The 14,417-nt window shown below is 42.8% G+C and overlaps 1 protein-coding gene across 1 annotated transcript in view; it reads right to left on the reverse strand.

Annotated features, from left to right (window-relative positions):
* LOC102310386 (TSC22 domain family protein 1) overlaps window positions 1-13,510 on the reverse strand; it is a gene marked incomplete at its 5' end in the record, with an annotated part of 25,831 nt that extends 12,321 nt beyond the window's left edge. Inside the window, 1 exon segment of the mRNA XM_005937337.3 lies at window positions 11,347-13,510. Coding sequence (XP_005937399.1) covers window positions 11,347-13,376 — 2,030 coding nt within the window.
* Between the last annotated feature and the right edge of the window lie 907 nt (window positions 13,511-14,417).

A 14,417-nucleotide genomic window follows, 5' to 3' on the forward strand; every position in this document is an offset into this window, starting at 1 on the left:
TCTCAAAAATGACCAGAGAGAGCAGCAGCATTCAGAAAAGCTCAAATTGAATTATTCACACACTTTGGTATTCAGCTTATCCCTTAAGTAAGATTCCTCTGTCTGTCTCCCTGGGCATGTGCATCATGTTTGTGTGTGCGTCTGAGGTCATGTATGCAGACTGGCAGAATCCATTTTGGGAGGCTTTAACTCTGTCCTTTACTCAGCAACAGATGACATCTCAGATAATTTTTCCAAATGTGGAAAAAACAAAGGTGTGTTTGAACTGAATTTGGAATGACAACTGAGTCATGTTAGTATTTTGAAGGGTGGAACACCTGACTGGGCAGAGGTAGCGATGAAAGCCACCATTCTACCCGTCTGCAGCAGAGGATAATCTGCCTTGATCTATGCCCAAACACAGACAAAACTCCAATAAGTCTCATGGCATCAGACCTTCAGGGCTGAAGCTCAGTGAAGCGAAAGAGAATCGCTCACTGCCTTGCACGCAATGCCTTACATAACCAGCCTCAGTGCCATATGGTCCAGGAAAGGGAGGGAAGACAGCTAGATGTAGACTGAGCGACTAGTTAGTGATGGTGCAGATGTGCCCTCTTCTCCTCATGAGAAGAAAAAAAAAAAAAAAGAGATATCATTATCTGCAATCTGACAGATAATGATCTGCCATATCATCTGCCATAAAGCTGGGAGGAGTAAGTGCAACAATAAATAATTGCCAAAAAAGGAGACAATCAGAAACAGCCAAGGGAGGAGACTGTAAGACCGAATGTGATACACATAACTGTAATCTACATATTTTACCTTCTTGAATGGGGTTATGTGGGTAGCTCGTTTTTTTGTGTTTGTGGGCAATAGGTGCCCTCGGTCACACAAGCCTACCTACCAGTCAGAAAACCCCTGACAGTCACTAGGGCGAAAAAGGTGTATTCTTTAACTGGTTGGAAATGTTTGCTAATTAAAATCAGCTGCCAAGAGGGTGCCACACCAAAAGCCTCCCTGTGATTACTAGTTGTAACTTAAAGTTGTAACTAACATGCTTCATGACTAATTTTAATGATAAAAGTTTGTTACCAGTTTGTGTCGCACTCTTCAACATAAAGTTACATAAAGTTTCATTAATGTAGCGCCAACTCACAATACAAGGTGCTTTATAGCGTAAAAATTCGACAATAATACAGAAAACACCAACAATCAAATGGCTGACTATGAGCAAGCACTTGGCAACAGTGGAAAGGAAAAAACTCCCTTTTAACAGGAAAAAACCTCCAGCAGGACCAGGCTCAGGGAGAGGCGGCCATCTGCTGTGATCGGTTAGAGGTGAAGGGAGGAAGACGGGACAAAAGACACACAGTGGAAGAGAGCCAGAGATTACTAATAACTAATGATTAAGACTTCGCAAGCAGTTAGCAAGGAGTTCCAGACAAGTCCGTGTCTTCAATGCAAACTAGGAGATGGCAAGATTTTTGACCATTGACCAGCAGTTGCCAGGGGATCATTGACTTGTTGATAGGCCTCTATGACTATCCATTCATAATACTGGAGGTGGGACTACGCGCAAACTTAGAAGTGATCTTATAAACATGTCAATCCAGATTCTATACCACTGGACACAGTGAAGAAGAAGAAAAAGACATTTTGCAATAAATCTTACCCGCATCAAACAAATAGAAATAAGGAAAATATGGGAGACGTCACTTTAATGTTTTAAAAATTTCTCAAATTACGTTGAATGACAAGACTAGATGAGGGAATTTAGGCATCACTTTTGTAATCATGTGGTCGACAGAATGTCTGTAAATTTAGTTACACTCAAAATAAGGTGATAATGTGTTGCCAAAACAGTGTAGTTCCCAACAAATGGAGCTCAAATTGAACAATTAAATAATTGATTGTCAATCAACAGTTTACCCCTAAAGCTTGTGAAGGTAGGAGGTCTATAACAACGCCTGTAATTCTAGGTGTTGCAATACTTTTTTGTTAAACACCTTGAATTTCAAGCGCACTGTGGTGGTTGAGTATACAAGAAATACCTGAAATGCCAGTGTTTAAATATTTATGAGCCTGACTATATTTCTGTAGTACTAAAAAGCTTTTCCAAGCTTTTCCAAGTACCCAGAATGATGCTTTCCCTGCACACTTTACTCACTATAATCCATGGGTTAAATGATTATACATCCAAATATTACACAACCTTGGACACAATTATAATATAGAGGAAGTTATGTTGCCAAGCCACGATCACATGGGTAAGTGTTTTGTTTTAAGTTCGAGCACTCGGTGGAAACACAGCGAGTTTTCTTGTCACTACAGTAACAGTAAAGATCTTCTCACCGGCAGTTGAGAAACTTTGCTTGCAGCTCTCCGTGGTCAGCAGGCATCACGTAGTGAATTTAATGTGTTTGAACAATGAGAACCGCAGAGGCTTCACACACAATTACGATTTTACCGCTTCACTTTCAGGGGGAAATGTTTTTCTTGGATGGGTGCTACAATTCTCATGTTCTTGTCATGTGAGAATGAAAGATGTTCAAAAACAGACCAGAGAAACTGGAAAGGAGAAGCTCAGGAGAGCAGGTGTAGGGTAATGACTGCACAGAGTCCCCCTGAAGAAACACAGCCATATCAAACTCCAGCACACGGGTTCCCCATGAAGTTTATTTTGGGACAGAAACTCCTCAGCACTGAAACTGAAACCACAATGCAAACATCGCCAATATCATATTCCACATTACTATCACCAAAACACCCATGTAGAGCTGCTAATGCTGCCTTAAAGCATGCTAGTCTGCAATCAATGAACTATAAATGCATAACAATAACCAAGTTTATTTTGTGTTAATGATCCAATCAAGATCAAGTGATCAGACTGTGATTAAAATCACCCCCCAATCAAACAAAAAAACCTCAGGTCTTATAGCTTAAAGCATAAAAAAAAAATACGCCTAATTTCTATACTTTGTTACTATTACTTTTTCACTATAACACAGAATCTATTTGCCTGTTTGGTTGTTCAAATACAAAAACAAACTAACAAAAACTACAGCTTAGCTCTCTGAAGGATGCTAATATTATGATGCCATCACATTACCTGGCAACCAGCTATCAAAAGGCTGAAAAAGGCCCGATTTTAGCCTCGATGCTGCTACAACACCTTATCAAAGCATCCCATTTTTTCAATTTCGCAATGACAATGAGCTCTCATGTATAACCACAAAGGTTACACACCAACCTGGCAACAGGCTAAAATGATCCACTTTTAGCATATAAACCAAATCCAACACCATGTCTTTAGTCTCTCCGTGTGATTTAGTGTCAGTTTACCAACACCACAAACAGGCCAAACAATAAGGCAGCATAGCCATGTGCTAGTATCCAATAATCTAGAATCATGTCTGTGGTTATTCTCATTTATTTAGTGTTGATGAGTTAAAAAAATAAAACATAAAAACAATAATTAATTATAGATAAATTGTAATCAAACATGTGCCACAGAGGTTTTCTTGCTTGGGCCTCTTGTCTCAGACATTTTTATACATTAGCTTTACAAACACTGGATTTATACACCCATTAATATACTGTTTGCTATATGATAAAGTGGCTTTCAAATTTATTTTTTTTTAAAGCCAATATGACCAACTCGCAAAATAATAACTAAGGACAGTCAGAAATCCCATGTACATCTAGAGGGATATATTTGAGGCTTTGTAAAAATGTACTGATTAGTTACACTCCTTACAGAGTTTACTTTGTGAAACTGTAAGGATCAGCCTTTCAAATAATTTAGAAAGCCAGGCATTATGAGCATACTACGCCATGATTTTAAAAGTTCCACATTCTGAAATGTTTTGTTTCAGATGGTTTTCACTACTCAGAGACTTTGTCATCTCATGCACACCAGTCCCACGCACCTGCTGTTCAAACGTTCTGTTTGTGAAGGGCAGTCAGTCAGAAGAAGGATGGAATAAAGGGAAAGGGATTAAGTAAATAAGGATTTTTTTCCCCCCATAACGGGTATCTTTAAAAGAAAATTCCAAGAAGATGCATTAGGCTATAGAAGATGAATTCAGAAATGTGCCATGTGCTTTGGGTTGTCAGAAGAATAGTTATTTTGGACGGTTTAGTAGAGAATTTTTTTCCCTGGAGATCAGCTTTAATTAAACTTAAAGAATGTAGTCTGAGCATGTGGAAACTTTTAAGTAGATCCTCTTTACATTTGCAAAAACAAAACTTTCAGTAGTACAAGCAGTCTCCCACTTCCTAGCTACGCTGAGGATATGAAATTACTATATGCTCAGTTACCTACCATAAATGCATGGATTCATGTTCAATATCATCACATTTCTTACTTCTTAGGTCAGTGTGAGAAAAGCCAGAGAATTAAAAAAAAAAAAGAAAAAAAAAAAAAAAAATAACACCACAGTTATTGTGACACAGCCAGTTAAAATCATAAATGCACCTCCCTGCTTATCTTTTCCGTTCAGTACAAAAGCCTGGAGGAAAACAGCAGCTCACTCATTCCAATAAACTCCCTCTCCTGTAAACAGCGACAACTTCACACATACATGCACCATAAACCATGCCAGCAGCTCAAGCCATAAACACGCTTCTACATGCATGGACCCACATTATGATCTCACTGGTGTGGGACTTTCTTTAGGAGCAGCTCTGCATGAAGGCACAAGGCGGAGAAACGTGACACTCGTCTGCCCTAAAACCCCAACACATGCTGCCCAAAACAGAACCCGTCAGAGCCAGCGGACACTCTGATCTTGATCTCAGGACACGCAGGCACACGCACACACGCACGCACAAAGATGCACTTTCAGAGATGATAGCACAGTCTCAAACATGACAGAAAATCAAATGCGCATGTAGAAAGCAGACATTTGCGTGCAGGTTACACTGCATATAAATCCCCAATGACCTTGAAATTAATGTGCAGAATGAAGGTTTGTCACCACACAGAAAAATTACACTGTGCCATGACAACTTCATCTACTGCCTTTCAAATGCAACTATATACAAAATGTTTCTACACTGAGGCAAAGGGGATGCATATTTATGCGACAAGTTGATGCAAATATGCTTATAGGAGCAAATCCATCTCAGAAATAACCTCCAGTGCATTTCAAACCCTTCCCTGGGATAAATCATAACAACCCCTGCATGCAGCAACCGTCCAAACAGTTATTACATGCCGATTTCTGACAGCAAGCACAGAGAAGATCCTAAACTTCTCATTTTGTTTGTACACTGCATGCAGGAGGGATGTGTCCGCTTAGCTGTAAAGCATATTTTAGGTCAGTGACTCTACAAGCATATTACGGTTACATAAACAACCACGTTTCAATGCTGTGATCATTTATGAGCCCACACTGCCACCTCGTGGTTCAGCAGCAGCACAACAGAGCAGACCAACAGTTGAGTCAACGTCTCTACTGAAGCGTAACGTGATGTTAAAACTAATTACCGGAGAAACAACAGCCCTCAGGTGTGACTTATCGCTCATGACAGATAGGAGATGCTGCCCAGTAAACCTGAAGCAGAGCTAAACCATCCATGACAACTCAAAGGGAAACCTGCTGAGCTCTTGCGGCAGTTCACAGTTCAAATAATACACCTGTGATGAGCGTGCTTGGAGAGGCGCCTGCAGGAAAGGGTTTAAGCTGGCCAACTCAAGACAAATTCTGCTGCAGGATTTCACAAAACTTCACAGACATATTTGTATAGAGCAGGGGTGTCAAACTCAAATACACAGTGGGCCAAAATTCAAAACTGGAACAAAGTCGCAGGCTAACATTAATATTTATTGGAAAAAATAAAAATAAAAATCTTCCTCCAGATTTAAGAATGAATCTCTTCTTATGGACTCAAACAAGTTTTGCTGAAAAACTGAATATGGAACAAGGAAAGCTTAATACTAAATAATATATATATTAGCTGTATAACACCAGTAGGCCAGCTCTAATAATAATTTGATATGGCTTCACGGGCCAAATGTAATTAGAGTTTGACACCTATGGTAAAGAGGGAACAACTTGTGCTTGTGAACTCATTGAGTTTGACCTCATGAAAGTCTTTGTGTTCCCTCAAAGAAATGACCCCAAATACCATTGAAAACATTTGATTCCACTTGCAAAACAAAGCCATCTTTTGCCAGAAAACATCTGTGATTTCATAGGTTTGTCTTGATCAAAGCAAACATTTCACGTGGGAAAAACTGAAGCTTGGTTTATCAAGAAAAAAAGTGGTTCCCATGTGGAAACCAATATTACATAATTATATTAGTTCACATCAAACAGTTCTGACTGATGGTAAGGAGAACAATAAAACGTGTGTGTGTGTGTGTGTGTGTGTGTGTGTGTGGGGGGGGGGGGGGGGGGGGGTTATTATTGCCTTATGAGTTTTACTGGGGTGGCTATCATTCAGATTTTATTGATTTACTCAATGACACTTATCAATACTATTATCAGTGCTGCTATCCATATGTGGGTGTAAAATAATGACATAAAAGTAGTTAATGCTAGCTTTGACAGACCTTGTTACCAATGAAACTTTACATCTTTCTATCTCAACCTTCAATATTATGCACCTCTGCTGCCAGCACCTGGCATCTCTCTCTCCTGTTGAAAACAGCTGTGAGCAATTCATTTTCATAAGGTGTATTATCTGAAATGATCAGGAAAGCTTCAAGCAGGCCAACCTGCGAGGAGCTTGCTGGTGTTAACCTGCTTAACCGAAACCACCTCTTCACACGCATTGTCTTTAATTAAACTGCATTATCATTATTCTATGAAATTAGCTGCTGCTTTCTAACAGTCAATACTTTGGTATTGGCAAAACTTCTACTATAACCAATGAAATACCTTTTTCAATGAAATCCAAATGCTTGCAATCAAACTACAAAACAATGTCGCTAATATAAAGCTGCGAACGTGCATGTTTTATAGGCAGTAAATCACTTGATTGAGAATTAATTCATAAAGAAATATCCCCATAATATTTGCTGCAAGCAAACTGAAAGCTCAGGTAACTTTGACATTCAGTCAGCTGAAAGCCTAAAATAAGTACTTGACAGACATTTACATATCAGCATTGTATATAAAGGAAGTATTTCTGCATTCATGTTGTGCAAATGATATAAATTTACACAGGCAAGCATGCAAATGCCGAATCAAAACTACCATCCTTTGGTACCCATCCATAAGCTAACAATTAACTACCAGTGCAGATAACTCACCACCTAAAATAAAGAGATATAACACTATCAGCAGAAACTATAGTGAAAGCTACTATTTTGTGGCTTCAATGAATTTTAGCAAATGCTACCATAGTGCTATACAAAGCTGAAGAGGCACCTGGAAGCCAAACATCCTTTCTAAGAAAAACCTGGTCAATCTCATAAAAAGCTGGATAAGAATGCTTGTTGAAGTTGAGGAGAAGCGTCTGATGAGGTGATGGAGGAAAGTTATGTACTGGTGGGGCTTACTGCAAAACCTTCATCTGATGGGAACGTAAAAGGAACTGAGCACATTTCAGATCTTTTTTTGGGTGGCATGCCCTCCTCAGAAAATGAGGACCGCCCCACACCTTAAAAATTTTAATCAGTAGTGGGGTAATTTTGAAGAACTGTGATGGGCATTAACTTTTTTCCCCATGTGATAGACAAGACAATAACTGTATAAAAACTACCCTTCAGCGTTCTCGTAGACAAATCTAAGGTATCAATTACAAAATCTGATCAGAAGTCTGCTCCATGTCTCTCCGTGTGCAGTAAGGTTAAATGTGTACTTGGTATCTCCCCCTGAGAAACTTTCCAAAATCAAAACACAATTACACAGCCCTGAATTCCCATCACATTTTTCACCTGGTTGTTTGCCTGCCCCACAGTTTGAGAACCACTGGCATTGAGACAGTTTGCCACAGGTGTGTCTGTCGGTTTGCCTTAACCACAAAAAAAAAAAAAAAAAGGAAATAAATGGAAAAGTCACTCACCTTGAGCACACTGCTCCAACAGGTACAACTGGCATGAAACCATAAATGCTACTGAACACCCTAAAGGCTCTACGTGGAAAAAACAAGACCTCAAAAGGTTTCATTTAGGAACTAGTATTACTGAAAGCTTTAAATCCAACACCCAGATGCAAAAATAGAATAAAACATTCCTGGACACCTGAGAGTCTGATGCTGTCAGGCATGAGTTTCTATTTTACTCTTTAATTTGTTGTCTCAGCTTGTTTGTAGTAGTCATGGTGCAAAAATGTGTGCTGCACTATGACTGTTTTAAAGCTTAATACCATTGCCATTAACAGAACAGTATGAGGTTTTTTGGTAACATTTGCTTTTCCCAGGTAATTTTTTTTTTTTTAAAGCAGCATATTACTTGCTTTGGACTTGTTGGACCTTCTCCTGGTAACTGTGGGAGTGCTCAGCTGGATTTCCCTGAAATAAAAGGGCACCCAGAGCAACTTCTCTTTGATGCCAGCTACAGTCAAGTTTAATCTTAGCCATCGGGGACTTCCTCTGCTTTGTCAAAGCTTAGCTATGAATGACAAGTCAGTTAAAAGCAGGTGTGCCAATATTAGCAAACATGAATCATGAGGCCGAGCCAGTATAACTACAAATACAGCTTGACAGGTGGCTTATTATCTCTATGACCTGAAGAGGTTTTAAGAAGCCGAACATCTCAAATTCATACGGCCCTTTTCTGCTAAAATATCTAAAAGGGAGTCATTTAAACAGGAGGGAAGAGCTACACTCTGATGCTCATGAATCAGATCAGATGAAGACTCTTAAAAATGATCAATAATAATAGTGGAATTAATCCAACAATGAACAAATGTTTTAACTGCTGCCAAGGATGTGGACTTCATTGAAAAGGGTTGTAAAACAGAAGAAAGCTTCAAGATGAGACACAATGCTGCTAATCTAAAGCTGAAAAAAGAAGCTGTGTAAAAGTTTACAGGCCATAAATCACTAGATCACACCTCTAGCTTGTACAGCTGAGGATGAAGTCATATGGGTAAATATCCATGCAAAATGTGCTGCAAGCAAACCGAAAGCTCAGGTAACTTTGACATTCAGTCAGCTGAAAGTCTAAAAGAGCACATGACAGATATTTACATAACGGCATCATACATAAAGGAAGTAAAAGGAATAAATTTGCACAGGAGACCATGTACACTCTGAGTTGAAACTACCTGCAGAGGTTGAAAAGTAGGCTACTCCTAAAGTCACTTTCTCTGCAGATTCGCACTTCTACACAGTGTTGTTGACAGAAATGGAGAAACGTGTGTGGAGGACACAGACGGCAAGTGCACGGTCACCTAGAAGTGTGTTTGTATGAGGTCATGAGTGTTTTCCTTCTACTCTGATATCCCAAAGTCCAATTACAGCAAGCTGATATTCTGCCCTAGGGAGGAGGACCCTGGTCTTGCTGTGATATTACTAATTAACATCACAGGGGCAGATATAAAAAAAAAAAAAAAAAACGAGAGCAGGATCCTTTGCAGACACACCCTTGCGTCTTTGTTTCAGAACTTGGCAGTGTCCGTGTCCGCAGCTGTGCTAGATCAAGGGTTTTCGACCTCCTGACAGCTGCAACGTGACGGCTTTTAAAGACTGAATCTGGACTCTGACACACAGAAGCAACAATATTGAGTGTGAACAGGGCTGATTGGGCTCAACAGGAAACCGATCACCCAGGATATTGAGTTAGTGTCGATTCAGAGGTGGAAGTGGAAAGAGACCTCTGAAACTCTTTGGAAATTATTTTTCCTCAGCGATACCCACTGACATGTTTCCAATAAGCCAACAGCCACAGACAACAATTTCCACCCTATTTTTCGTGAAAAGCTACACCTACAACTGGATGTGTACAAATATTAGTCATCATTAAGGTCACAACCTGTAGAGAAGAAAGGAGCATCTTAGGATTGGAAAGACAAAAGCCCTGGTGTCTAAGAGAAGAGAGATCACCTCAGACGCTTTCACAAAGAAAGGAAACAGGAAGAAAAGAGACTGTGACAGTAACAGAAACACACAGCCTGATCGCAGCATGACAGGACAATGACTATAAACAAAGATGATACACACACACACAGCAAGACAGTCTGCTGCTGCAGGACAGCGGCTGATTCATGGCAAGAAAAGAAGCTGACTGACAGACAGAAACACACTTGCACACGGCCTTGATGGGGTGCCACGAACTGCTGACAAAAGCCTCCACAAGCGAACACTGTCCTGCTCTGTCTGTGGCTCAGCGTTACTGAGATTACGTCAACATTAAGCCAGCAATCATTTGTTTCTCTGTTTCTTAAACTCGAATGCCAAGAAAACAACTGAAGTCATGACGTGATAACTGAATTCAGCTTTAAATATTCTCTCTTTTGCTGCTAACAATTTGGAAGCAAAAAAAAAAAAAAAAGTATTTGTTGCCAACAGTTGGTTACAAAAACACCACAACATCCACAGAATATGTTGTCCTTTTCTCCAAGTGGTCTTCAGTGGAGCCTGGTGGGAGTCCATCAAATGCCCTCTACACTCTGGGGAGGGGGGGTTAACTGTACTCACAACATGGATCTCCTGCTTAACCAGCTCACAGGGCAGCACTATGGTAACAGGAGAATGCTTCCATGACACTATTCTGTTTCTCTCTGTCGCCACAGTTTTTAGATTTATGCAACAAAACTTTACGCAAATGGGTCAAGTCCCCCCCGAAGCAACTAAATTTAAACAAAGCTTGCTTTTTTTTTTTTAGAAACTACTAACTCTAGAAAATGAGCATTTGGTATGTGTGCATATAAATAAACTGCTGCACAGTTCTCCATATCATGGCACATATCAACAGAGCTGGTGTCTAATAAAAGATTAAATCTAAGGGGAGAGTGAAGGGAAAGGAAACTCAGACTAAAAAACTGGACAAGTGTCCAGTAGATGGATAGAAATGGGGGGTGGGGGGATGAACAGGCCACAGCATCTGCTGAGTCACAAGCACCTCAGTGAGTCAGCAGCTCCGCAGCCACTGATGTTTTACAGCAGCAGTGTCCAGTCGGCTTTTTTTTTCTGATGTCTAGTGTGTTGATAGCTGTCAGGGGGACCACCTCAAGGGACACAGGATCAAGGACATGCGACACTGAACTTCTAGTTCTGATTTAAACAACAAGACCAGAGTGTGTACCACTGATGTGGGGGGGAAAAAGAAATTACAGGAATGGGAAAGACTTATTTTGTTTGTACCTCAGCTTTGCCTACAATGTACCAAGAATAGCTTTTTGTTTAATTAAAGACCTTCACAGTTTACATTAGAATCAAACAGTTTAGGTAGCACAAGCCATTCATCCTCACCTGTCCTCCTCTCCTTCACCATGATGAGTTCTCAGGCCTGCAGCCACCATGAAGGCACTGGCCTCAGCGGACATCCCCATGTGGGCCAGAGTTCCAGTAGCACTGCCAGCTTCTGCGACGCCGTCTCCACCTGCTGCAGCCCCCAGCCTGGGCAGCCCGAGCAGACCTTGGTGCTGGAGCAAAAGCTTCTGGGCGTCCTCCAGCTGGGACGCTGTTATGGCAGGAACATGGGTGAAGGTTGTGCCTGGCGTGAGGATGGGCTGAAGATCAGCTTGCAGCGCAGTCAGAGGCATGTAGGGGATCCCGTGGGTGGGTGCTATGGTGATGGTGCCAGCAGAATGGGGTTGGGTTTGTGGCTGTGGACGAATCTGGGGTTGAGGTGGAGCTGGGAGGGTCTGGGGCTGTCCTGCGGCAATGGTTGCTGTAGCAGATGGGGCAACCTGACCATGATGGGGCAGCTGCTGGGTAATGCTTACGGGCTGCTGCACCGTGACCCCTGACAGTGGCGTCACAGAGACTATAGCCGTGGCATGCGGCAGTGGAGGTTGGACTTGTGTCTGGAAAGGTGCGGTGGGCTGAATAAAGTCTGGCTGTCTGACCCCCGTTTGGAGCTGAGGTGCAGGATACCCTCCCTGTGGCTGAGGCTGTAGAGGATCCACAGAATAGGGCTGCTGGGGTTTTATTAGTGGAGGCTGGCTTACACCAGTCTGTGGTGTCACCTGTGGTGATGCAGGAGGGATACTGACAGGAACCCCTGGCTTCCCTACAACAACCTCCTGAGGTGAAACATAGGTTACAGGTGTGGTTTGTGCCAGTCCCAGCAGTGGACTCTGCATGGCTTGTGGACTAGTGAAGTCCTGGCTTGGTGGCTGATAGGGCTGCACGGTGTGAGGGAGCTGTACGGCAGCTACACCTGGACTGATCCCAGCATTACCTGCTTCAGGGTCTGCAACCACCTCTGCACCTTTTGCTGCCTCCCCAATAGGAGGATGAGGAACCTCCTTTTCGTAATACTCTGTGCAAGTCCATCTCCCTTTGCGGAACGGCTCCGAGTTTGTGTCTAGTTTGACCACCCTGAAGCGAGAGCCGGTGGCTGTCTGAGTTTGGGTGTGGTGAGTCTGAGTGCTGGGAGGAGGAGCAGTAGGACCAGTTCCTCCACCAACAGGAGCCACCTGCCCACCCATGTTAGTGTTATCAAAACCTGGAGCAGCAGCAACAGCCGACACAGTAGAAATGTTCACACTGCCTTGTACAAGTGGATCAGTGGCTGCCCCACCAACAACAGAGGCTGCAGGCTGGCTTGCCCCCCCTGCAGTTTTAGTGTTATCAAACACTGCTGGTGGCCTCTGAGGCTGGTTAAGACCAACTTTGGAAGCTATAGATGGGCTGGAGCTTGCCAAAGGAGCAATGGGAAGTGTTGGCAGTGATGCTTCACCTCCTCCTAAGCTGTCAGAGTGATGATGGTGGGCCTGGCTGTGCTGCTGAGGGTAGTACTGATGATGCACAGTCCCGTTTACCATAGAGGGGTGATGCTGAGACCCCTGTGGGATAGAATGAGGCTGGAGAGGCTCATTGGGTGACACCAGTCCAGGCGTGTCGACTCCATGGAGGCTGTTCAAAGTCTCATCAGAGGAGCTCCTCTCCGGCACACCCGTATCCGTGGCCTTTGACACGGACACATCTAGCATGTCAGAGGAGGACAGGTCCTCAGTGTGGGACTCATCCATGTCGTCGTAGCTCTCAGTATCATCTGCCAAGCTGTTGTTGCCGCTAACGTTTATCTGAGCAGAAGTGACACTTGTGATCTGGAAGCCGCTTTTCTTCTTCACCTGAGCTCCAGCCACTTGGGACTGAGGCTGATGGTGGAGTCCAGGAGAGGAGGATCCAACCTGGGTTGGATTGTCGTCCACTGCGCTGACACCAGCAGCGGAGGAGGCTGGGGGCGCCCCGCTGCTGCCTCTCCTATAGTGGTAAGCGGTTTTCCGGCTCCCGGTCCCGGACAGGTCTCCGGGGAAGTCTTGGTGGTGCATTTTTATGCTGAAAGAGTTTCTCGAGGCCAAAAAGCTGCGCTGCCTACTAGCTAGCGCAAATAGCGAGCCATAAGTGAAAAAGTCACGTGATTAACGTGCCTTGAAAAACAAACAAACACACATACACACACACACACACACACAAGCCAAACGCTCCCAGCTGCAGTCAGGCTAAAACCCAAGCTTGCAAGCGGTGTTCCTCTTCCTAACTCTGCAGGAGCTAAGCTGCATGACAATAAAAACAACACTATAATAGATTACAAAATAAATCAACAGAATGCGAAATCCAGGTAGCCGCTGGCTAGCTAAAGCGGCGCTGGGTCGATTAGATACGCTCCTCTGGAACTTCGTGTATCCTTTCACCCTCCCGATTACGACTGTATTTTTGAGGATATTGCTGCCACTTTAAGCACGGAGAAATGAGGCAAACCGAGAGCAAATTCAGCTGCACTCAACCACTCCTCAACGCGAATCTGCAAGCCTCTTAGCTGGCCGGTGCGTGTCGCAGGAAATCAGCCGTCGCATCCATTCCTTCTCCCGGACGTCGAGTCTCGTTTTACACCTCAGAGACCAAAAAATGAGTCAGAGACACCTTCTGCTCTTAATGAACGACGGTGTTAAATAATATCCGTCTTTGTAGTGGTAAAAAGTACTCGTTAAGTCCATCTCAGGTTGTCGTATCACGTCCGTGTTTGCTGTCTCATTGCCGGTGAGCAGCAGCAGCAGCTAACGGGCTGTCAGTCTCAGAGGAGGGAGGAGGAACGCAAACATAACCACTGCGCATGCGTATCCGGGTCCATTTCTTCACACTAGTGCAACGTTCATGTTCGATTGTTGGAACGGATTTTCCCAAACACTAGAACACTGTCGCGTAATAGAACGGGTTTTGAGCTTAATAATGAATTTAATTTTTTGATGACCCAACTTCTGGACCATGGGTGTAACAGATATGGCTTCAGGAATTTCAAAAACAGTAAAAACATCATATGCGACATAGATAGAATATGTTTCACAAATTGACCTGATTGCACATGAAAGGCA

The sequence above is a fragment of the Haplochromis burtoni genome, unplaced genomic scaffold, assembly GCF_018398535.1.
Source record: "Haplochromis burtoni strain Fernald_Lab_line unplaced genomic scaffold, NCSU_Asbu1 Contig_67, whole genome shotgun sequence".
Classification (NCBI taxonomy): domain Eukaryota; kingdom Metazoa; phylum Chordata; class Actinopteri; order Cichliformes; family Cichlidae; genus Haplochromis; species Haplochromis burtoni.